Below are 25,964 nucleotides of genomic sequence, written 5' to 3'. Positions count from 1 at the left end.
TCCTCCTCCAAGAAGAAAACCTTATGGAAATAAAAGGCAGATGGAGTCTCATCACTGCCTCCTGATGGGAGAAGGGAGGATGATGGCGAGGCCGTCCCTTTAGATAGCTATTGCCCAAGGCCCCAAATGCTGGTCCGGTGTTCCCTGTGCTCTGAGTGGTTCCCCCTTCCCATGTTGGCACAGCCCCCAAACTTGGGAGACTACCGAATGTATCTGCAAGGAGCAGCCCCGTCTAGTCAATGTCTATCACCAGGGTCCCGATCCTTCTGCCACTTCACTGCCCGTCTACCCTGAACACCGCCATCCACCCACATGGATGATCCATCCAAAATTCAACCCTGGCTTGATCTCCGAATCCCTGGGGACCCTGTCTAAAATGCCAGTTCCTGGGCGCCACCCCCAGGGGTGCTCATGCAGTAGGTCTGGGCAGGGCCTGGGAGGCTGTACTTCAATGAGCAGGAGCAGGATTCTGAAGCACATCCCGTGGCTTTGCACATGCTGTTCCCTTCCAGACCACTTGCCTATTTCCCAGCAGGAGAAACTGGGTGATAGGAGTGAGGGGGCAGAGAGAAGCTCAGCAGGGCTGAGGGAATCAAGGCTACTAGCTAGTTGCCTCCTTCCTGGGAGCGGTAGGCGATTCCAGGATTTGGGGAGCCTACCCCCTCGCCCACCCCTGCTTTGGGTGTCCAGGCCACACAAAGAAGGCAGTGGGGCTGCACTGCCTTTGGCCAGGGGAGCTGTGGCACAGACACACACGTGAGCGGCGTGTTCACTTTCTCCATCACATCACTGCCACATGGACTGGTTGTGGAGCTGCCAATCAGCCTCCTTTCATTTCCAATTAGTTGGCTATGAACTCCAGGGGTGACATCAGGCTGAGGACCTGGAGCCATGAAAATTATAAATTGTTTCAAAACACCAGCCCGGGTGAGATGCCAGAGGAGATGCCTCCACGAGACACGTTCGCTTTTGGAAGAGGCCGTTGGAGGGTGCCAGGAATATCCTGGCCATGTTCGATAAGCAGCTGAGCCTTTCTCACTGGGGGTGGGTGGCTTGGGCAGACAAGAGAGCCTTGGGAATTGCTTTGAAATCTTGCTGATACAACGCTCCAAAGGCTTCCTTTCCAGACTCACCTCCTACCTCCCCTTCCCTAGCTCTTCGCTCCTGCAAGTTGGACACCTCTCCTTCCCTCAAACTTCCCAAACCCATTCCAGCCTCCAGCCCCTGCTCATGCCCCCTCCCCCCCAATCAGGAGCACCTGCTCAGTCCTCTGCTCATCTCGGTCTCTTCCATCCTCCAGGACACATCTTGAGTCTCTCCCATCTTGACCAGCCCCGCTTTTATGGGGCTCCCACAGATTGTGGATCACAACTCATGCTGCCTTGTATTCACTGATAAATCCCTGACAATGTCCTGCTTTCTCAGTTGAGCTGTGAGCTCCATGGGGCCAGGGACCAGCAATCGCTTAAGGGAACGAAAGCCTCAGGAAAGCCTGCACTCCAGAGGGGAGTGAGTGAAGGCTGCTGCTGTCTGCTTTACCTCTGTCTGTCTCCCTCTGTGGCTGGTGAGCAGAGCAGGTCTGGGGCCAAGGCTTCGCTCTGTGTCCTACTGGGGTACAATAGTGCGAAAAGACGAGGCACCGGAGGTCTTCTAGAGATGCTTTCTCTGTTACATGGTGGCTCAGCCCCATTCCAGGGCCTGCGGTACAGTGATGAGCAGGACTCAGGTTCTGCCCACCCCTCACCTTCAGCAGGCAGCAGCCCCTCTCTTAGTTGCTTCATCTATAAAAGGAGGGATTTTTTTTATAGTAGCCAGTACTTATAGGTGGGTTTTGTTTTAAGCAAATCTACTTACTATAAACAAAATTTGCACAAAGAGAAATTTTGGGGGCATTAGTCATACCCTGCAAAGGGATCCTTTGTCCAGTTAGGAATCCCTTATGACCAATGGGTTCCTTCTAGAAACTTCAGAGGGGGCTCTCTTGGGACAGGCCCCCTCCAGTCTATGGATCCACCGGTTAGAGGTCTTCAGAGCCCAAGTCCTGGTCATCTATGAGTCTCTTGGGCCTTGTCTCAGGAGGGAACAGACTTCAGTGGAAAGAGGTTTGGATCAGAAGGACCAGATTCAAATTCTGTGTCTAGCTGGCTAGCTGACTTTGGGCAAGTTCCTTAACCTACCTTTCCTGGTCTATAAAATGGGGACAAGATCACCTGCTCAGATTGTTGTGAGGCTCTGTGAAATGGTGCCATGGGGAGATGGTGTGCACTCTGCCTTTCCCCATCTGATTCCCTCTTCTGCCTCCTGCAGGAGGGCAAATGCCAAAGCCAATGGTCTCTCCTGTCTGAGAGCTGGACACCCATGGTGCTGCCTGCTTTTCATAACAAAAGTAGCTTAAACCTTAGTTTGAGTGTGTACTGGAGTTAAGACTTCACAGGTATTAACTTGTATTCCAGCCTCAACCTGATGAAGTGCTATCATCACCTCACAGATGAGGAAACTGAGGCACAGGGAAGTTAAGGACTCAACCAAGACTACACAGATGAGAGAGCTGGGATGTGGAACTAGGCATTCCGGCTCCAGGGTCTGCGTTCTTAAGTCTACAGAACACTCCACAGTGGCCACGTCTAGGTCCCCTCTCCTCTTGGGCCAGGCTCAGGGCTCACAGGATGGAAATAAATGCTTTAAGTAGGTCTTTTTACTCTCAAGTTGAAGATAAGACCAACTTCTCCCCTCCTTTCATTACCTACCGATAATTACATTAACAACAATGGCAGCTACTATTATCGGGAACTTGCTGTGGGCCAGGCCCTCTGCTAATTCAATCCTTCCATTTAATCAGGCACAACTTTTACCCTCATTTTCCACGCGTGGGGAATGAAGGTCAGAGGTTAACTAACTTGACCGTCATAGCAAACACGTGGTAGAGAAGGGGTTCAAACCCTGTCTGTCTGACGCCAAAATCTAAACTCTCACCTTCAAGCTAAACGTGCTTCTCTTAGATGTAACTAAGGTAATGATGACCTCATTAACTCTGTCCAATAATGCAGGTTTTATGATCACTAAAATGGAAGCTGGCCTGAGCTCACCAATTTTTCCAAGGAAAAGCATAAAGTAAACAGGATTTCACGAGGAACATCAACACTTGCCCAAAAGAACAAAGTTGCAACACTCTTAAGTAACCTCATTTGCATTTAAACAAGCAGCAGCTCATCACAGGATTCTTGGTTGGGATGGAGCACCTGGCCCCTCTCCCTAGCAACTCCAGGGCCAGGACCATCCCACAGGATCAGTGGCCTCCTGCGCCCCCTAGTGGCACAACTCAGAACTCCCCAGCTGTGGGCCCTGGAGAATGCAGCTTCCTAGAACTGAGAGCATTTCATCTTTTCAGGTCTGAAGAGCCTGCTCCAGCTCACTCTGAGCTCCTGGAACACTGCTCACCGTGGGGAAGCGAATCACAGCTAATAGCAACAGGCCCTCCCTACTGCCAGGCACAAAGCTATCTAATGGCATCACCTCCTTGAATCCTCTGCCCCTTTCAGCACGTCGCTGCTACATTGACTACTCCATTTTACAGGTGTAACAGTCAGTTTTAAATATCAACCTAGGTAGGCTACAGTTCCCAGTTACTCAGCCACATACTAACCTCAGTATTTTGCAGATGTGATAAAGTCCGTAATTAGTTTACTTTCCGTAAGATTATCTGCATACTCTGGGAGGCGGTGAGCTGAGTCAATCAGCTGAAAGCCCAAAGGACAGAGCTGAGGCTTCACTGAGGAAGAAATCTCACCTGTGTAGCCTGCTCTTGGATTTCAGACTTACCTAGCTTGCCCCCATAAGCATAAGTCAAATCCTTGCAAGAAATCTCCTAATACATAGTTCCTACTGGTTCTATTTCTCTCGTTGAACCCGACCAACATAACGGAACCGGTGAGGGATCTGCCCAAGGTCACAAGACTAGCAACACGTGGGACTAAGACCAGAAGCCCAGGCAATCTGACACTTCCCAGCACCCACACAGACTCCCCCTCATAGCCCACCCCCAGTTATCAAAATCCAGCCCCTCCATTGTTGCCAGAACCCTCATCTCTCATCTGTCCTCTCCTCTGTCGCTCTCCATTCACCAGTTAGAAAAATGCTTCTAAGATCCAAGTCAGATCATGTCCCCCTCTCCTCAAGACCCTTTAGAGGCTCTTCATCTCACTCAGTGAAAAGTCAAAATGGCCTCAAGGCCCTACCTATGTGGTCCTTGATGCTTCCCCAACCTCCAGCTTCATCTCTGTTCTCATCTCCTATTAACTTGCCCTCCCTTCTTTTCCATTCCATCCACAAGCCTCCCTGCCTTGCCTCAAGTGGGCCAGCATGCTCGCACCCCAGGGCCTTTGCACTTACCGTGCCCTTGGCCTGGACTGCTCTTCCTCAGGTAACCATGTCACTCAGTCAGTCTAATATACATTCTTATAAATACAGTTCATCACCCATAGCAGACTGCAAACTCTTCAAGGGCAAAAAGACACATTTCTGTAACCTCAACACCTGACAGTAACTGGCATACAGCTGGTGCTCAATAAGATCAGCTGAAGTTTCTGGTCTCCAAACAAGCCATGCTTGGTCCTTTCGTCCCACCTTTGCACAAGTACTCTCTTGGTTACCAAAGCCCAATACTCTGCCCAACCAGAAAAATTCCTCCTCTCCCAGATAACACCCCTGATTTAAGGCTACAGTGACCTTTTCTTTCTGGATGGATCTGGGGGCCAGGCTGGCAGGTGAGAGAAAGGGAGGAGTCAAGGATGACTTCTAGACATTGGGCTTGAGCAACAGGGTGGATGGTGGGATAAGGAAGATACGAGGAGGAGCAGAGATAAATTGGAGGCTACACTATTTTCAAGGTCACTGGTCCTGTCTCCTCCAAAAGGCTGTAAGCTGCCTGAGGACTTTCTTCCTGTTAGCTCCACCCTCCCCAAACCTGGCTTCAAGTCTTGGCTCTGTGCTCAATAAAAGATCCCTCTAAGAGATCTTCCAAGGAGGAGCTGGGGTTTGGGGACTAAAATATGGAAAGTGATGAACAGGGAATGGGATCCATTTTCTCTGTGCAAATGTCCCTGGCAGGAGGGACCCTGGGAAGCTTCCTGAGCTTCCTGACAGAGCAGGGTGGAATGCTAAACTTGCACTGAAACCTTCACTTGGCCGCAGAATTTGGGCAACCACCCTCTCAGAGCCTCAGTTCCTCATTTGCAAAATGGGAATCCCACTCACCATGCAACGTGGCTCTGAGCAGCAAATGAGGAAACATATGTAAAGTTGCCAGCACAGAGTAAATGCTCATTAAATAATAATAGTAGCTAGCACTTTGGGAGAGCTTTTCGGTTGCAGGCAGTGTTCTAAGCATATTTACACATATTCGTTTATCTAATCTTCATTATAACCATATGAGGTGTATATTAATCAGGGTTGTCCAGAGAAACAAAACAGGTTGTTGTGTGTTTGAACTGGCTCACAGGATTGCGGAGGCAGCATGAGCCCCAAATCTGATGTGGTGGACTGGCGGGCTGAAGACTTGGGGAAGGGTTGCAGTTTAAGTCCAAAGGGAATCTGCTGGCACAATCCCCTCTTGCTCAGGTGGGTCAATTCTTGTCCTATTCAGGCTTTCAACTGATCAGACGCGGCCAACCTATATCACGGAAGGTAATCCGCTTCACTCAGAGTCCGCTGATTTACATGTTAATCTCATTCAGAAAACACCTCCATAGAACTATCTAGAACAATGCTTGACCAACTATCTGGGCACCATGGCCCAGCCAAGTTGACACATAAAACTAACCATTACAATGGGTATGAATATTATTCCCAATTTACAGAAGAGAAAACAGGCATAGAGATGGTAAGAAATCGGCTTTTCAGAGGAGAAAAGCCTGGCTCTAAAATCCTGCTGTCTGGCTCCAGAGCTGGCACTTTTAACCATGACACTAAGTGGCCATTATCATAAGCACACCAATGTAAATTAAATTCCTCCATCCATCCTTTTCCTGGCCTGAGAGTGGGAAGGCAGAGAAACCAGGGAAGGTTTTCCTTGGGTGGGGCCCTGCACTGCTTAAGAAGTAGCACAGAACCCAACCCTCAGAGACAGGGGGTGGAGGGACCTGAGGGGTTGTCTGGCCTAGCCCTTGACTTTCCAGGGAGAAGCTGAGGCCCAGAGTTGAGAAGGGACTCGCCCAAGGTCCCATGGCTTCAGAAAGTAATGATGATGATAGATAGACTAATACTTCTATAATATAGTTATTATGTGCTACATGTGAGATAGATACTCTTATTGTCTTTGTTTTAAAGAAAATGAGGAAACTGAGGCAGAGAGATTATGAAACTTGCATGAGGTCACACAGGGCCAGAATCTAAGCCCGGGATCAACCAATGCACTACACGTCTGAGGCCCAGGACAAGTCTCTTGTAGAGGGGGATGTGCCAGAACACAGTCCCTTCTCAGTTCTCCAACCTGGGGAGACAAGTCCCTTCTCAGTTCTCCCACCTGGGGCTCTGACAGCCAGTGACAGCTGAGATAATGCTGCAACTCCTCACGTTCGTCACGCAGCTAACCCTCCTGGTCATGCAGCAAATGCCCTCCTGGGCAGGCACACCTGAGACACCCCCTCCCCAGCTGACAGAGATGTGAACACACATGTCATCTCACAGTCACATGTGCCCCAAGAGGGACACTACACAGACTCCAACCCAGATACTGCCCAACACATTGGCACTCATACCCAACGCCTATGCACCCACACAAGTAGACACACCATCATGGCACACAACTATGAAGACCCACACGACCCCACATAAACACATGCCCCCCAGTAAATAAACCAGGACATAACTTTCCACATCCCAATAAACATAGAAGGAAACACTTGTACACACAAAACATATGAACCCATTACTCAAAAACACGCACATGCCATGCAATCACACCGACCCCCAGTTCACATCCCACCCATCATGTGGGCATACATACCTCTAACGATCCACAAGCCCAGGCAGTTGGACACAGATATCTCCCCACAGGAGCCATTATCGTGATCCACGTGTTTATACACACTTCCCATATCCCCAAGGGCCAGACCCCTAGGTGGCTGCCCACTTCCATAACTCACCACCCCCATAAGTACAGACAACACACGTGCCAATACAGATTGCTCCAGTCCGCCCAGTCCCACATCCGTACACACAGAACCCGAACTCCTCCAAGCAGCTACACCCAGGCGTTTGCCTAGCCCAGCGCCCCCACCCAGACTCCTTCTCTGACCCCAGCCAACAGCGCCCAGCACAGCACACAGCGTTCTGAGGACTCGCCCCACCTCTCTCCCTGTCTCTACACCCTTGGAAAACTCCCAGCCAATGCTAGGTTGGGTAGGACCCCTCCCACCCGTGTCTCTGTTGCCACCACGCAAAGCCCCCAGTCCCGCAGCAAGAAGAACCCCTCAAAGTTGGAGGAGGGGGAGGTCTGCACTGCATGCGCTAAAAACTCAGTCACTCAAGTACGACCCCCCTTTTTTCAGTCCTGGATGCCACTTTCCCTCAGGGAAAACCCTGCGTCTCTATTAACCCTTCCATCACCGCCGCACCGCGGGAAGGACCTATGGAGAAGTCACAGCAGTGCCCAGTAGTGAGCACCACAGCGGGGGGGGGGGGGGGGGAGGGGACAGATCCGCTGCCAACGTTGTGGGGACTTAGGCCCTTCCCGAGACACCTCCACACTCCTCATGCACCCACACCTATTCCCAGAGGGGCGAGTCTGAGGCACTGAGTGGGAGAAGGTGCAAGCAGCAGAGATCTTAGGGGCATTGGCTGGGGAGCCCGACAACTGAAGGGAGTACCCTGGCCCCAAAGGACCACAGGGCGGGCAGGCAAGGACACCCCCTGCCCCCCACCCCACACACCCCGAAAGTCCACCGCAGGGTCGGAGAGGCACGTGCACAAAGCGGGAGGAGAGGTTGGAGAGGAAAACGCCCGGAGGCTCCCTTACCTGATTTCCTCTTGGAACTGCCATAGTCCCTGAAAAAGAAGCAACAACAGATAGACATGGTTAGCGCTCCGCGGGGGCCCGGGGCTGCCGGGCTGCAGGGCTGCGGCGTCAGGGCGCCCACGGGCAGGCTGCGGTGGGTACCCGGCGCCGCTGCTCATGTGATCCCCGCTGCCGGGGAGCCGCGCGCTCCGCAGATGCACGCACAGCGCGCCGCGCCTGCCCGCAGGTCCCCAGCCAGCCCGGCCGCCAGGCACGATCCGCCCGTCCCGCCCCGCCCGCCGCCAGCACCCCCGACCTCGCCTCGCCCCGCCCCAGGCCGGCCCGACTGCAAGAGGCTCGATGGGCCGTTCGTGCCCTTTCCCAGGCACCTTCCCCCATCCCAGGCGGATGCGGGAGGGCGAGGCAGGTTCCCACGCACTTTGTAAATAGGGAAACTGAGGCCCTGGAGGGTGGTTGCTAGAACTCAAGCCCTGCCTGCGCTGGGACCCCGCTCCATCCTGCAGCGTTTCCCCTCCCAACTCTTGGCATCACTAGCTCATGCCCTCTGAGCCTTTAAGTCGACTGAAAAGTCACCTCCTTAATGTGTCATCCTTGACATCTTCCCACTCTCCAAGGTGGCCTTCAAGTAACTGCATATCTGTGTGACCCTGTTATTCAAGTCTGCCCCCCCACCTAGGACCAAACTCCCTGAGGTCACACTGTAGCTTGTTTCCCCTCACTACATCTCCTGGGCCTGGGGTCGGTGATGGCTAAACATTGGTTGTAGGCTGTATGTTGAACGGATAGGCTGCGGATTCAGTAGGGCTGAGAGAAGAGCACACTGGCGGGGCCAGGATCAGTAGGAATGGAGGTTGAGCTCCCTTCTGAAGAAGTGAGCACTGGGTTCAAATCTTACAACTAGCAATAACTCAACACCTTTCAGCTCCATTGACCTGCCGTGGACTACCCTAGCCTGGAGCCTGCCCTGCCCTCCAGCGGAGGAATTAACCCAGATTCAGAATCTGGCTATTTCTCAAATCTTGCCTCCAGGTACCCTTCTGTGCTTGCTCCAGCTGTGGGCCCCTCCCACCACCTCTTCCATTCATCCATCCTCTGGGGAGCCTTGTGGGCCCCATAAATAAATGCTGGAGGTTCTGTTAAGTGCTGAGGAGACAATGGCTGGGGACCTATCTGGAGACTAGAGGAAATGCCTTTCATTTCCCCTGGGGAATCAAAGAAAATGCCAACTGTGAGCCTTGGTAGAAGCCAAGTGGCCAGCGAGGTCTGTCTGCTGCAAAGATGGACAGCAGGTTCACAGGGAAAGTGTCAACTTCATGGAGACCCAGAGATTCTGATTCTGGAGGTCTGGCGGGTAGCCTGGGCTTTTGGGACATTTGTTAAGCTCCGAGTTGATTCACCGGCACAGCCAAGGGTGACCCCCTCCCTCCCCTCCCCTAGACTCCTATGTCTCCTAAAGTTTGGGCTCAGAACCCAGTGAATGGGAATGCTGGGGCCAAGGGACCTGCATTTCTAATACCTTCCCTCTACCCCACCCTCCTGCTGGAGCACCCCCTTGCAATTTCATGCCTCTTTCAATCCTCACATCCACACAGAGGAAGGTCCTATCATCCCATTTTACAGATGAGGAAACAGGTTCAGCCACTGCTCAAGGTCACCCAACGTGGGGAAGGGCAGTGGTTTACAAGCCTACTGACAGGAATGAAAACTGCAGTGTGGATGGGGTGGAGGACCTGGTGAATCTGTTGCCTGGGAAAGGATGAGGAAGGTGGGAGAGTTACCACCTGCCCCTCCCCGCACCTGGCAGACCCTGGAAGGGCATGCTTATCTCCTTGGGGCAGAAGGGAGCCTGGGAGAGGACATGTCCCAGAGGGCCTGGCTGTGCTCCTGGATGCTCACTCCTGGGGAGAATTCCCAGTGAGGAAGAGGAGAGCATTGTATGGTGACTTCATCCTTGCCCAGCAGACTTGCCACTCCCAGAGAGGGAATTCTTTTCTCAGGCTTGCTTTTGCAGACTGAGGCCTGGGGAAGGGCAGGGAAAGGAGGAGCTGCCCTTTCTGATACCCCTCCCCCCTCCTTCGTCCTCCCCTCAATCCTGCAGGAGAAGACCCTGGGCCTGGGACTAAAATGGCCCACTGACCATCCCCTGGCTGCCAGTAGTTCAGACAGTGAACTCCTCACAGTGATGGCCTGTCTGTCCCTGTCTGTGCAACTGCAGGCTGCCCAGGATTCTTTTTTGAGCTTGTCAACAGCCCCAGGGGGGAAGCAGGCAGGTCATTATCCTGTGACCGGTGCACACTGAGGCTCAGGAATGAGAGAGGGACATCATTCATAGGTGCTGAGAGCCTCCTCGGTGCCATGCTGGGTCAGCAGCTGAGCCTGGTCATTCAACGGGATCGTCTGGGCCCCACTCCCACCGACTTCACTGTCTGCCCCCTGGGCCAGCGTTGGCTGAGAGCCTCAGGCCCACTACAGTCTCCACCCGCTTTGCTACAATCCTGACATGCAGACAGCAGTGGTGCCAAGGGGTGCTCCAGTCCCCACACTATAATCTCCACCAGATCCCTAAGAAACATTTATGCTTGGTAAGAACAAGGTACCGGCAGTGCCAAAGCAGCTTCCAGACAAATCCCCTGGCCGGCCTGTCCTTCAACCAGAGTACAGCCCTTCCTACATACAGGTGGTGTGGTGCCTCAGTTTGCAGGTGAGGAGAGCAAAGCTTAGAGAAGCTAGACAACTTGTTCAAGGTTTTACAGCGAGTAGGTAAGGCTGGGATTGAGCACTAAGAACCCAGGCCTTGCTCTGGGGGAGCTAAAGACAAGATCCCAAGCACTGCCACCTCCTGGAGCTCTGGGTGCAGGGGAGGGAGGGGAACGCAAGGCCCTGGGGCCTGAGAAGCACACGGAGTTAATGGAGTAGAAGCTGAATCCGCGAAGTGGGGCAGCTGGGCTCTGACTGAACAGAGGGAATGGCAGGAACAGGAACCGTTCACAGCATCTGGCCTCCAGCCTCTTGGCAGTTTCCGGTTGGGCATCTTTTAGCATAAGCCCTCTCGTATTTTTAGCTGCTGAATATGCTGAGAAACAGCTTAGGTATCCAGTGGCTGGGCCTCCCCCATCCCTCGCAGACTGTAGCATGGAGAGAAAAGGGCAGGGCTCCCCGCCTCTGGCACGCCCACCTCCCACTGCCCTGCTACCAGTCCTGGCCTGCGCAGGACAGCAGGCCCTCTGTTGGGGTCCAGTTCTCGAACAAGTCAAGATCGCCCTCCCCTCCGCTCCTCGCTCGTTTGTGCCCTGAGCTGGCGCTGACAGCCCCCACTCGCCGGTGATTCCGGGTGGGTCACAGTCTAGCCTGCTTCTGACCGGCTGCTGAATCACTATCTCCCGGGGAGCCACGGGAAGAAGAAGGGAGGGGAGGCGAGGGCCAGCGTCTCCCTCTAGTGTCTCCAGAAGTTAATGTAATTAAAACGGCCTCCCAGGCTGTGTCCTCACTAGGCTCTGTCAGGCCCCTTAGCCTTCTCTGCAACTGGTCCAGGAATGACGAAGACCATGGGTAGTGACCAACCATCCCAGGTAAACCGGGACATGGGACTTCCAGGACTCAAACTGGGAAAGACACAAACTGGGACAGTTGGTCACCCCATGGTCCACAGGTCTGGCCTGGCTGGGGAAGATGTGTGCAGCTCCTCCTACCCAGCACCACCACTCCCCCATTGAAACGGGACTCCTGAGGCCTCCCTCTCCACCCCCCGCCCACTGTGATACAAACAGTGCATCTCTTGGCTCTTCCTCATAGGATGAGGTTCTGAGTGAGGTCCATAGGCGGTTCTGGAAGCAGACAAATTCAAGTTCAACTCTGTGCCATTTGCCGAGTGGTCATCTTGAGCTACCTGCTTCACCTCTTGAGCCTCTATTTTTCTATCTACAAAATGAGGATGATAAGCACACCAGCCCCTTCGGATTTGGGGAAGATGAAACATACAGGATGCATAACAGGGCTGGCACGGTGCCCAGCACAGAAAATGCTGCATAACTTGTCTTTTTATTATTCTTTCATACCTGAACCTGACTCCACTTCCGTTGCTACCCAAATGGCAAAGCATGTTTAAATCTTAAACTTGGGCCCTGCAGAGCCCCCTTAAACAAAAGGAAGGGACTTCTTCTTAAGGACCTCACCACGACACTGGCAGTGCAGTGCCCAACAGGGGCGATTCCAGCCCCATTTTCAGCCATTTTGGGCTTTCACAGACACGAAAACAACCAGGGTCTCTGGCTAGCGCTGTCCACCCAGGAAAAGCCTGTTTCTACACCCTGAACGTTTGATCTGGGCTCTTCTGGCAACAATCATATTTTCAGGATGACACTGACCCATAGGAATTGGCTGCTTTGGACTCATTTACTAGGATGCATTTAATGTCCCAAGTAGTGGCCAACTCTCAGAGCCCCAAACCAAGAGACGGGCGTTTTCATGCTAATGATACACGGTCATCTTCCTGTGATGACTCTGTGATGACAGAAGGGTCATCTTCCCTTTCCCTCCCTTTTCATTTCTCTTGGTGTTGTGCTCCTTCCCCAGACATTCTAGTAAAGGGCAGCGGTTGGAGACAGCAAAGAGGGAGAGGCTGGAAAAGGGGGCAGGAAAGGCATTTAACAATTCCTGTGTGCTGGCCACCTGTTTTTGCACATGCCTCCCTATCCTCTGCCCTCTCTTGAAAATTCCCAGCAGGCATTTGACCTCAGGGCTCTGAAGTAGGTCGAGGTGGTGTTAACCCATTTTATGGACGAGGAGACTGAGGTCCTGAAGGTTGAAGTGGCTTGCCTAGGCGCATGAAGCTACAATGACAGACCTGACCCAGCGTGCTCCCCACACGGAGGCCCACCAGGGATTGGACTACAAGGAAAGGATATGCAAGCAGCAGAAGCAGGCTCTCGCTGGGGAAAGGAAACGGCCATCCTGCCTATCAGTGTTCCCAGGGTGAGAGGCAAGGCCAGGAAGAACCACTGAGGCAAGGGATGAAGTAGGAAAGGAAGCCCAGTCTGGCTGGGCCCGCTCTGTGGAAGGACGTGGAGTCCTGCTAGGTGAAATTCTGAGTGCTACTGGGCCTGTCCTCTGCTGTCTGCGTCCCCCCTTCTCCTGCTCCCTTCTCACTCCCATCAGCGAGTGTCCTGGCAGAGGAAGACAGGCACGCACCAACTTCCAGCCTGATGTTCTCACCTCCTGTCTGCTGGCTGACATTGGCTGCTTGGCTCAGGATGGCTGTCTGCAGGGCCTGCTGCCGCTGAGAACTGCTCGAGACCAGGCGGCTCTGAGTGACCTTGACCGCCAAGTGGTCTCAGGGCATGGGTGGTACCTAGAATATGGGGGCTGCGGGACTTGGTATGCACCCCTGACCAGGGGAGTGACGTGGAGCCCTTGAGGTATGTAATGACGATTTTGGCTGCTGTTATCAACCAATAAGCACTTTTCCAGTTCCCATTGTTGGCTATCTTGTAAAGGCCTGTGCAGGCACACACACAAAAACACGTCATGTTTCTGACCTGAAAATTTAGGGTGATTGGGGGACCCCATAGCACAGTGAGAAACCTGACATTCTGAGACAACCTCAGTTGAGAGCCTAAGAGTGGTGATACTCCAAGAGCAGAAAGAAGATGGATCCCAGGGCTGTATGGCATCCAAGTTGGCTTCCTAGACGAGGCAGCTTTGAAGGATCCATCAGGGAGGTTGGATCCATGGAGAGGGTAGAAAGAGGAAAACTCTAGAAGCAAGAACACAGCTCCAACCAGAGGAACTGAACTGGAAAGGGTGAGCCAGCAGGGGGAGGGAAAGGCCAGGCTGCAGGGGAAGGCAAGGCTCTGACGTCCAGCTGTGAATTCCTGAAGGTTTCAGAATCAGGGAGTGATGTCAAGGCACGCTGGAGGAAGATTTTTGTTAAGAGGCCAGGTAGACAGCTAGGGGGTGGGGCAGGAGAAGAGGTTGTGGCGAGTCTGGCACTGATGTCACCCCCGGGTTCTGGGCCTGGCTCTGCCCCAGTGGCTGGTGGACCAGGACAAGCTGCTTCAAACTAATGCTTTTTCAAGCGACAGGCTGTCACCCATTAGTGAATTCTGCAATCAATTTAGTGTATCCCAATAAGCATTTTAAAAAGAACAGATGAAAAATCGAGTCACCCATAGTAAGTTTAAATATTGTTTTGTGAAACTTTGGTTTCAGATCTCTTCCTGTCTCTCTCTCTGTATTGGATTGTGATGTGAAATTTCTTACAGTAGCAGCAAAAGTTTTAAAAACACTGACAAATTCTCAGTTTCCCCATCTAAAATGAGCTACCCTGAGTGTCCTCGGGGGCTGTTAATTCCCTGTGAAACCAATACAGTGAGACAGAGCATGTTTGTTCAGAAGCTGGGCACGGAGGGTCTGAGTGAAGGGGCTTCAGCCAAGGTTGGAGAACGCTGGGGTGTTTTTCCACCCTGCTTAGCCCCTAGTTGGGCTTTTGTTCTGCCCCTTGACAGCCTTTGCACGGAATGGTCTCAAGGGGCAGCGACCTCCAGGAAAGACAGATGGAGGGAGCATGAATGCTGTTCTTTGCCCCCACTTGCGCCCTGATCTACACTGTGGCACTGAGAGCCCTTGTGTCCAACTAGAATCCGTCCTTTCTCCTCAGAAGCTGTGTTTTCCAGGGTTCTGAGAATGGGCCCCATTGTGACCATGTGGACAGTCCAGAGAGGCCGGAATTCCTGCCCGGGGCGCAAAAGCTGAATTCCCAGGGAGGGCAGGGGTCTTAGGTTCCCCCCAACCCCCTATCCAGGCTGTGTCCCAGAGTGGCCGATGCTATGGCTATGGCAGACCCCAGAAAGCCGCCAGGCACTGTGTTTATGTCCTGAGCGTCCCAGAGGATCTTTGCCATTGCTCCATCCATAGCAAAAGGACAAAGCACTGTCTGTCTATCTGTCTTCTCTGACTTGACTCACCATTCTGGGCAAAGGCCCTGAGCGTGTCTGCAGCCCGGGGACAGCTCCACCACGTCCAGGCCTCAGAGCAGAGGGTTAAGAAGATGGGTGGGGAGGAGCCTCGTTCAGCCACTTACCACTTCATGACACAGGCAAGTTACTTAGCCTCTCTCTATACCTTCAGTTGTCAAAGGGAATAAAAAGTTCCTTTGTTGTTGTTGGGGGATTACCTGGGATGATGTACAAAGCTCTTAGAATGGCATCTGGCACTTGAAGAGGACCCCTGACCAACAGCCTGGGTTCACAAGAGGGGCTAGATTTGGTGTGTGGATAGCGGCCACAATATAGTAAGTGCTGACTGTCCCGCCCTCAGAGGTTTGGACTCTGGCTCTGTTGCCACGGCACCAACTCAGCACCATGAAAACAAATGGGCCTGATTTCCCACCTGAGGAGTTCTCCAAGGAGTTCCACCCAGATAGTGATTAATAAGAGGGAAGATGGGGGGCCAACAAAAGCTGGTTTCCTAGAGGGGAAATGAAGCCATTTGGCCCACAGGCCATGGAATGCTGCGAGCTCCCTGCAGGCTATCTGAGCTCCTGCTCTCTCCTCTACCAGGCTCGTCCTGGCCATGGGGCTCCCTGGATTTCTGGGGACTGCATGCCAAACCTGGGAAACCACAGAAAAAGCAGTGACAAAATGCGGTGATAGGGTTCAACTACAAAGTCCCTAAAGATAGGGGCAAGGAGGGTCTTCCATGTTTGGAGGCCTTTCCTGTCTCTCTCCAAGTCCATTTGTCCATCCACCCATCCCTACCTCCCTCCATCCCTCCCTCCCTCCCTCCCTCCCTCCATCCCTCCCTTAATTGAGGGGTTGCTATAGCTCAGCCTGTGTCTGAACAGAAGAGTGGTGGAAAACACAGTTCTGTGCTCACAGAACACACAGCTAGTTGGAGAGAAAAGACAAACACCCAGGAAAAGAAGCCATGAAGTCACTTTGTGATTAGGGGCCCCACAGCCCCATCAAAAGGATAAGTTGTATAGGAATTCCCAGGAAGGGGAAGTCTGAGTCGTCTGGGGTAGTCGGGGAGGGCTGCCTAGAAGAGGGGGCACTGTAGCTGCCTTTGAAAAAGATGAATATTTGGAAACAGCAGAGGCAGGAAAGAGATTTGGAGCGGAAGGGATGATGTGAGCAAAGGTGCAAGGGCAGGATAGATGTGGGATCGTGTGTGTGAGTGTGTGTGTGTGTCAGACAGACAGACAGACACCAGGATCCCACTGCTGAGCAGATCTCTGACTGCTCCTTGGCTGTGGGCCCCTCACTCCCCAGCCCTGGCCTAATTTTCCAGCTGGGGCAGGGAAGCTGGGAGCTTGGGCCCTGCTTCCCACAGAGGCCCAGGAGTCTGTCCAAGGTCCAGCTGTGCTTATTTCTGCCTCGGCCTCCATGGGAAGCATGCTGGGAGCAGGGCCCCAAGTTTCCCCTAGGCACCTAGCCTACTTGCACTGCCTGGGAAGGCCTGGGCTCCTAGAACTCATGTGGTTGCCTCTGACAGTGAGAGAACCCTGCATCTCCCAGTTTCCTGCACTGTATATCACAAATGCGCAAGCGCTGAGCCAGGCCTTGTAACATTTGCTTTGTCTATGAGGAAGGTGTTTTAGGCCCGTTTTACAGAAGAGGCTCAGAAAGGTTAAGTAACTTGCCTGGTGCCACACAGCTAGCAATGGAACAGTAAGGCTGAAGGCTGCAAACTCAGAGCTGTCTGTACTTACAGCCACTAGACACACCCTCCTGCCCTCTCTAGTGTTTCACTACCTTCCAAGGCTCAGGGAGGGGCACCTCCTCCAGAAAGTCCACTCTGATTTTGATCCCCAATGGCACTGAGTGTCACAATTCTGCCCCCAACACCTAGTGATGCCCTACCTAGAGATGCCCAATGACCATCCATGAAAATGGCCTCTATCTGCACTAGCCACCAGTCACTGTGGCTGTTGGGCACTGGAGATGTGGTTAGTGTGATCCAAGAACTGAATTTTTAATCCTCTTTAATTTTAATTAAAATAACCATAGTGTATTGGCTAGTGCATTGGACAACGTTGCCTTGACCAATGGCCTGAATTGGGCTTAAAGGGGGATGTGTGTGTGTGTGTGTGTGTGTGTGTGTGTGTAGCTGCCTGGGCACAAATCCCAGCTCTGCCAGAAGGATTACTTAGGGTCTCTGTCTTCATTGCCATTCTATAAAAAGAAGAGACCAATAGGACCCATCTAAGTAAAGGATAAAACAGGTTAACACAGATTAAGCACCTGGTGCGCAGTGAGGCTTGATAAAGGTGAGTGAATGCACGGAGCCTCCGGCCCACTCCTTTATCCCCCCCTGCCAGTCACAGAGCTCTGCTGGCTTAACCCGGGGAGGAGGGGTGCTCTCTGGAGGAGCCAAGACTTGTAGGTGAAATGAACCACTTGGGACAGGCTGGGCGAGGCCTGGGGGTGGGGGGCGGCTAGAGAAGGAGCTTGGCAAGGATGTGAGGAGACTAGTCTGGTTGGCCTCAGTGGGGTAGGCCAAGGCTTGGGGTGTCTGTTTAGAGATGAAGAAAAAAACCCAGGCTTACAGGGGTAAAGCCACTTTGCCAAGACCACGTGGCTGGGGGATAGCAGGACTGAGGGGTTCAACTCCATCAGAACGACCGTTATTCCTTTCACTTTCCCCAGGAATTCCCACTGCTCAGGCTACCGGGCCTTGGCCCTCACAGATCTGAAGCAGCGGGAGTGACAGCCAAGCCTGGATCCTCGTCCTTACTGCTGGACCAAGCGGCCGACATAATGAGGCTGCCCCACGAAGGGGCAGGTGGCCCCCACATTCTGCGCAGCGCACACTAGCAACGCAGGACAAAAGGACTGTCTGCCCACGGCAGTGCGCCCAGGGAACTCGGGGTGCTTCTGGGCCAGCCTGGGCCCAGGCTGCGCTGGGGGCTTCTCAAGGGTCTTCCAACTGGCTCCCTGAGCAGCACGTGAGAGAGAGGGTCTAATAAGGAGCATGGGGTCGTGAGACCTGGAGGATGGCGGCCCTCTGTACTTCAGTTTCCTTGACTGAAAAAATGAGGGCATAGGTCTGAGCCCCATCTGACTTCTGCAAAGAGGACTCCAGCTCCAGGCCTCAGACAGGCCTGTGTCCTTCTTGCTGCAGGAGGGGCCATCTGGGAGCCCTGGGTGACAGCTTCCTACCCCAATCCCCCTGTAAGCAGCCTTCTGTCAGCACTGGGCCTGCTCTCTTTTCTCTAGGTCAGCCCAGTTCTAACTATAGCCAAGATGCTGTTCACCAGGACACGCATTTCAGATCCCAGCGGGCCAGCCCTGGGCTGCCACTTCCATCTTCCACTATGTAATAACAGCTGAGCTTCTGCCACCAAGAAGTCCCCTGAGGCTTTGGAGCAGGCATGAACCCTTGAATCCCAGAGCAAGGTGGGAAATGGGGAGGGGGAAGGGAGAGTGGGTCAGGCCTTGCGGGGAGTCACCACTGAGAAGTCCCTCCACCCTGAATAATCCCTCTTTCCCAAAGTGGGGGAGGGGACAGTCAGGGTCATACTGCTATTATTGCTACTACTCTCATTATTATTATTACTAATACTATAACCAGCAAGAATGATACACGTTTCAAGCATTTGCATTATAAAGGTACCAAACTAAGCCCTTGACACACATCAGCTCATTTTATCCTCACAACAGTCCTAGATGTCAGGCTCTCTTATTCTGCCCATTTTACAGAAGAGAACTACGGGGTCGGAGAGGGTATGTAACTTGCCCAAAGTAACACAGCTTGTGAATGACAGGGCAGGATCTGAGCCCAAGCTGCCTTAATCTGGCACGCAAATACTTGACCACCTTGTGGCTGATAAGGACACCTGTAACATCCAGACAGATAAGCTGGATCAGGAATAGGTATGGAAGAGAAAGATAAAAGGAGGCAGACTCGGGGTCGGGAATACCTAAACCGCACCACCCTGCTCTATGCACTTTCTTAGGGAGGTCACAACTTCAGTGCTTTCTTCTCATTCTTACGCCCGCCCCCCCCCCCACACACACACACTCCAGAGCTGACATATTGTTTCCCAGGCTGCTTCTTGGAGGCTCTGCCCTTTGGTTACCACTCAGAAGATACGTGCCTGGGTCTGCAGCCCAAGGATAGCCTGGCTTCACTAGGGGCAGGCTTTACTGTCTCCAGAGAGGCTGTTTCTCTCAGCAGTTTTTGTCAATTCTGGGCCCGTGATGCTGGGTCAAGGCTGTCCTGGGCTCTGCGCCCCTCCGACTTTCTCTCCTTCCCGTCTTCAGCCCCCCGCTTAAGGCCACTTCCCAGCACCCCACACCCCCAGCTCCCCCGCAAACCTAGACTAGTACAGCACACTGTCCCTTTCCTTTGTAGCTTTTACCATTACTATTATGACTTTGCTGTTCTTTCCTCTCCACTTCCATTCTAGGCTCCACGAGGCAGAACTGTGACATCTCCCCAGGACGAGCACAGGGCTGGCACAATCGGTGTGGGCTGAATGAATGCACGAATGCTCTGACTACGGGCAACCAGGCTCAGGGCCGCCGGGTGGTTCTGGGGGGCTGGCCAGAGCTGCAGTGTTATCCTGAGCTGTCCTCCAGGCAGACCCTGAATCTCTGCCCTCCCGTCCCTTTCCCCCAGGAAAGCCCCGTGGAAGTGCCACTTCCTCCAGATCTTCCCTGATAATTACAAATAGGTCAGCAAACACGGATGTCAATTTGTGTAAAATACAAAAGGGCTTGAGCAGTCTCTGATGACTCAGTTCGCTTCCTGTCCATTTATGAGGATGGCTTTAGCCTCCTGTGTTCCATCCTGTCTGTGACATCACCCAGGGTTGTCATGGAAACCACCGTGGCATCACAGTGAGCCTGCATACTCTTGCTGACATCCTGCATTATTGCTTCACATGCGTATCTTTCCTCCCCCAGCTGGGGTACAATGCCTCACCGCCTCCTTTGCCTGTCTCCCCTGGGGGCCCAAGCCTGAGAACAAGGGCATGTGTGTGCCCAGGAAATGCTGACTATGTGTTTCATATACTTTATCTCAATTCTCTTGACCACCCCAAGAACAAGATACTATCATTACCTTCGTTTTCCAGATGAGGAAACTGAGGCATAAAGAGTTTAACTCAATAGCCCAGTGGCAGAGCTGAGATTTGAACCCGGTGTTGGCTGACTCCTAAGTCCACGCTTAGAACCAACACGATCTTTCCCGTCTCTTTCTTGACCTCCCCACCCTGCTGACCTCCATGAACACCCGCCACCCCTACCCCTGCCCACCCATGTCTGCTCAGAAGCCCCAAGCACACACTCACAAGCCCCCCTCGGCCCAGCCCACTCCCTCCCCGTCTCTACCCCTCCCTCAGCATCCAAGTCCAGGTGGCGGTTTGGCTCCCCCAGGCAGGCTTCTCTGCACAGCCCCAGTCCCCAAGGGTCTCCCTCCCTCTCCGAGGCCCCCTGCACTCCTGGTCTGGGCATCTCCATTGGGCCTGCTTCACTCCTTCATACCTGGGGCACTGGTCAGTCTCGCCTCCTGGGAAGAGGACCACAGGGGACGGGCCCTTCCAGGCAGGCCTTCCTGAGCGCTTCAACCAGGGCAGACATCAGGCCTTGCGCATATTCGCAACCACAGTCCACTCTCCTCACTCTTGTTACAGAAACTCAGGACTTAGTGACAAAGGGCCTTGGCCCTAGAGCCCAGGCTAGAGTGGACCTTCCCTGTAGCTGCCAGGCTCTGTCCTGATTCCCTGCAGCGCTTCTCTGTCCATCAACAAGCATTTGCTGAGCACCTATTATGCGCCAGGTCCTGGGGTCACAGAGTGAAGTAAAACAGACTCTTCCCCTGCCCGGGGGGGCGGGAAATGAACAGGGGAATAAAGCAAATTGATAAACTGGGTTAAAAGCTGTGAAGAAAATGAAAAGGTTGCAGAGATGGAGAAAGAAAGAAAGCAGGTTTCTCTTAAGAGGTGAGGATTAATGGGGAGCTTGAGAGGCAGCTGGAAGGGCTGAGGTGGGCGGGGCAGGGGGAGGGGAGGAGAGGTGGGAGGTGCAGGCCACCTGGAAGCTCTTGGAAGTCATCTTAAGTACAGTGGAAAGCCATGCCGGTGTTAGCTTACACAGGCTTTTTGAAAAGCTCCCTCTGGCTGCTATTTGGAAGTAGATTGGAGAAGGGTGAAGGGAGAACAGGAGAGCTGGAGGAAGAAACAGCAGTGGGTGCATAACTGCCCCAGCACCCACCCTTGGGTAGGACAGTCCTGCAGCCCAGAGTTCTTCGCTGGCTTCCAAAGTTCCCTGCAGAATGAAGCCCCAGTAGCTGGTTGATAACGCACCACTTTTGGCTGCCTTCCCTCCCCTGCCTTCCTCACTCCCCCACTGGAATCTTCTGGTATCACCTCCCAAATAAGCTGCCTGGGTTCAAATCTTCATTCCCAGATTTGCTTCTGGAAGCTTCCAAACTGAGACACCTACCTCTCCTCATTTCTGGCCCATAGAACCTAGCACAGTGCCCAACACAATGGGGGCTTTATCCAGACATGCTGTGTGTGTGCCAGTGTGGTGATAACCCACGTCCTCTGGCCCCCGCCTGAAGTGACTGCCTGCCTGTAGCGTGACAGGTCTCTCCATGTATCTCTGGCCACGTGAGACAGGCTCACAGTTGCCCTCTCCTGCTTGGGGTGGGGGTTGGGTACTCCCAGTTATCAACCTTTTAATTCTCCGGTTTGGCAGGCACAGCCTTCTCTAATGAGGAGCCTGCCTCTACCTAATTAAATCAGACCTGACTGCAGCCCTGCTCCCGCTTCCCTGGACGTTTAGAGCAGCCAGCCCCTTCTCCCTGCCTCTCAGTCAGGCTCCTATTCAAGTCTCCATGCAGGGGAGGGTTCAACTCTGCCCTTCCATGCACCAGCACCTGGGATGCTCTGGAAATCTGACGGGAAGGTTTCCGAGGGCCAGAAAGAGCATTGGACTTCGAGTCAAAAAACCTGGTGCTAGTCTAGTTTCTCTGGGTGACTTCAGGCAAATCGTGTTCTCTGGGCTACTGGAGGGCTACTCGAGAACTTCAGTGCGACTCGCTGGGCTGGAGGATGTCAGGAACGTTGGACCCTGAAGGCTGGGGCTAACCTTCCCCGCCTGCCACTCAATGGGACGCAGCCAGAATGGGAGAGGCTGCTTCGATGGCTGCAGACACTGCAAACCCACGTAGCCGCAAGCCGCGTGGTGACGGTTGTGTGGGCGTTGGTAAGCCTGGCCTTTGGCTTCTCCTCCAGCACACATTAGCCCCTCAACCACAGCAACAGTAATAGCAGGTCCCACTTATGACGAGCACGTGCCAGGCAGTGTGCTAAATACCTAAGGAGCTTGGAGGAGAGGCAGGACAGGCGAAAGCCAAGCTCTCATGTCAGGCTGCCTGGGTTCTAGCTGTCTGTGTCACTTATCAGCTGGGCAAGTCACGTGGCCCTAGGTCTGTTGCCTGCACCCACGAGCCTTCCACGCTGCTCCGTGGAAAGTAAGCACTGAAGTTGGTGTAGCCTGTGGAGCTAAACTGTGTGTGTACTTCCTGGAGGGTGGGGATAAAGTTCAAGGTGAACACCCAGTGGTCTGGTGGAATCAATAGGCAGGGAAGGTGCCCACTGAAATGGGTACCCGCGCCCCTCAGGCCTGGGTCCCCACCAATGGCCAGTCAACCTTAGAGCTGCATGGGGAGGGCCAGGCAGGCCTCGTCCCCGGGCTATTAGGCAATTTGTGTGGGGGTCATGCAGCTGGAAGTACTGGAAGGTCTAGAAATCAGAGCGGCACACAGATGGGCAAAGAACTCAGACCCCAGGAACACATATTTCCTCTTCCCAGACAGGAGCCAAGGGTAACGGTGCCAGTGGGGTTCCTAAACCCTGGAGTTGGTGAAGAATTAAAAACCTCCCTCTGGGATCTTTTTAGGGTGATGGAGAAGTTCTAAAATTAGATTGCAGTGATGGCTGCACAACTCTGTACATTTACTAATAATCATTGGATTAATTGTACACTTGAAATGAGTGAATTTTATATTATGTAAACTATACCTCAATAAGGCTGTTTAGAAAAGAGAAAAAAATCTCCCGTGGCCCTAAGTACTGAGCCCGGCCTCATCCAAACAACCTCTGGTAGCAAGAGCCTTGGGCCGGGGCGGGGGATTCCCGTGTGATAAATGGGTCATGTATTGGGGGGTGTGGGGGCTTCAGGACTTGGTCTGGGGCTGGGGTCACAGTTAAAACCAGGACCAAGGTCAGGTCTCAGTCTGGTTGGGGGAAGGGAGACCTGCTTTTTGGGGTGCTTCCAGATCCAGCTTCACTGTGTCTGTCCTGTCGGGGAAGTTGAGCAGCACCCCTCCTCAGAGCTCTGACCCCACAGCACGTAGGCCTTCCTGGGAGCTCCTGAGGCTGGGGGAGGGGTCTCAGTGAGAGCACCCTGAACTAGCCCTGGCACTCCAGAGCCTTCTTATGTCCTCAGGGATGTGGGCTGGTGAGAAGTCTGAACTCCCCTTAAAGAGATCCCCAAATGTGCAAAGTGCCCTCCGCCAACCCCTTGACCACAGAAACCATGGGGTCCTGATTCAATTAGTCTGCCCTTTGGTCAGATAAATGATTCCATCTTGCAATCTGGAGCAGTCACTCTGGCCATGGCCCCTCTGCTTCTCTTTATCACATCCCCGTGTAGTCAGCTGCGGTGGAGACCTGGAGTTGGAATTCAACCTCCAACCTTACTAGCTGAGAGGTAACTCAACCACTCTGAGCCCAAGGTTCCTCAGCTGCAAAAAGGAGGCATATAGGATTGTACTGATGGTTGAACTAGATCATGCTCAAGGGTTCAGCATAGCGTCAGGCAATATCAGCTGAGTCTGCAGGCGCCTGCCAGAATGCTGGCAGCTGTAATGTCCAATGTTGTCACAAGGTGGAGCCAGATACATACAGATTTAAGGCACTTGAAGTGACTCAAAGTTGCAGTGGTCCTTAAACTCCAATCAACCTTAAGACCCAACACACAGGGCCCAAGAAGGGGAAGGGGTCACATGATCTCCAGAATGCTTGTCTCTTCCACATCTGACTGCTGCTATGCATGTCTTCTATTCCTACAGCCATCAACCCCCACTCCAGACCCTGATTGTTACATGCTTGGACCATTGCAATAGCCAGCTGGTTCTGATAGGGTCACAGAAACGTCAGAGCCAGGAGACACCCCAGAAACCCTCAAATTCTTCCCCCTTAACTAATGCTGAAGTATAGAAAGATTTAATGACTGTTCAAAGTCACCGGCTGGACACTGGATGCCCCAGCCCATTTTTCTCGGCCCAACCCAAGCCATACTCTCTTCAGGAAGACAGAATTTCTTTCAATTCCTTGAAACTGCTGCAGGCTCAGGGGCTTCCTCTGAGCTGATTGCCCTTCTCTCCCACTCCCCTTAAGGGGCTGGCTCCCACCTCACTCTCAGCTTGAATGCCGCCTCTTCAGGGAAGCCTCCCTGACTACCTGACCAGGCTGGCCTGTTGCTGTGGATCTTCATTGGACCAGCAGCTGTTTATAAGCCCCATTTTACAGGTGAAGAAACTGAGGCCTTGGGAGTTTAAATCTTCCCCAGGCCACACAGCAGGCAGGGGAGGGGCCAGAGTGCTCCCACAGCAGCGAGCCAGGCCTATCTGTACCGTCTGTCTCTCGCCACAGACCACAGCTCTCCACAGGCAGGGCTGAGCCATGTCTACGTCCATGGGTCCCATGCCTCACAACGAGAAAATGATCAAAAGTGCTTGAATGGATGAATGCCTCCTGCCTGGAAGCCAACAGAGAAAGCCCTGGTCTAGGAGGCCAAAGACTTGAGTTCGAGGTGTCGGTCTGCCATAGCCTTCCTGTGGAGGGATAGCAAACCAGGGGACCGGTTACAATGGAGGGGTGGTAATTACAGGGCGGGGGAACTAAGACTCCCCTTGCATATGACAGAACAGCAAAGCAGGCCTCAGGGGCTCTTGGGGGCTCAGCCCGCCAGCTGGAGCTTCCAAAGAGAGCAAGCGAGCGGGCATGTGGGAGCCTTGGGTACCTGCATACCATGACCATCTTCCCTGGGCTGAGGAAACACAGAAAGTACAAACCTGAGAAAATAATGGGGCCCCGCCCACCCCTACACCTCTGTACCAGGATACCCTTCTCTACCTTGCCACCTCCCTTCCACCCACGCTTGAGTGAGCTGAAGATCCTGTGCCAGCCCTGAAAACAGAGCAATCCTCTCCCCAGATGCGGCCCTCCCGGGCCTTTGCTCTAGGAGCTGGGACCAGACGGGCAGATTAGAGTTGGCCTCCTTCCAGCTTGCTCACCCAGCACCACAGCAGGGCCCTCAGAAGTCCTTGGTCCCTGGAGCTGACACCCCTTTCAAGTGGGTTGGACACAGCTTCATGTGGGCACCTTCCTCCCACCTACCCATCCAGGTTAAAGGGGGCCATGGCAGGGGGTGGGCAGGGTCCAGTTACATAAAGTTCTGTGCCATTCTGGACCCAAGCCCCTTGCTGCTCCACACAGTCTCTGTGTCCAGCTGGCTCTCTCTCCTGTCAGCATAAAGAGGCTATTTGTGCAGCTGCCAGTGGCAGAGGGGCTGGAAGGACAGTGTGGGTCATGTCCCTGGCTGGCTGTTGATGGCCGGACTGCTGGGTGTGGAAAGCCGTCTGACCAGGATTCAGCGAAACATGGGATGGGTGGGTGGGCTCTCCGCTCCAATTCCCAAGCTACCCATTCCGTTGCGGGGGGGGGGGGGGGGGGGGGGGCAGGGCAGGAACATGGATGCCTCCGAGTTCCCAGTAGCCAGCGTGGTGCCTGGTGGTGGAGGACCAATTTCATCTCACAGTCCACACTGGCCCTGGTAAGAACTCCCAGAGCATAGATGGGCTCAGGGAGGTTCGGCCCAGTTCCTGTCCTCAGCTGGATCCAATTCCATTCACCCATCTTTTCTGAGTGGCCACT

The 25,964-nt window shown here is 53.4% G+C and overlaps 1 protein-coding gene across 3 annotated transcripts in view; it reads right to left on the bottom strand.

The window, feature by feature from the left end:
• The window catches only part of SH3PXD2A (SH3 and PX domains 2A), a 225,781-nt gene that overhangs the window by 76,002 nt on the left and 123,815 nt on the right, over nt 1-25,964 (bottom strand). For all 3 annotated transcript variants that reach the window (XM_033130666.1, XM_033130663.1, XM_033130665.1), the window contains exon 6: nt 8,015-8,043. In XM_033130666.1, coding sequence (XP_032986557.1) covers nt 8,015-8,043 — 29 coding nt within the window. The remainder of the gene's footprint in view (nt 1-8,014; nt 8,044-25,964) is intronic.

The sequence above is a fragment of the Rhinolophus ferrumequinum genome, chromosome 16, assembly GCF_004115265.2.
Source record: "Rhinolophus ferrumequinum isolate MPI-CBG mRhiFer1 chromosome 16, mRhiFer1_v1.p, whole genome shotgun sequence".
Classification (NCBI taxonomy): Eukaryota; Metazoa; Chordata; class Mammalia; order Chiroptera; family Rhinolophidae; genus Rhinolophus; species Rhinolophus ferrumequinum.
This window is presented reverse-complemented; position numbering and strand designations above follow the sequence as displayed.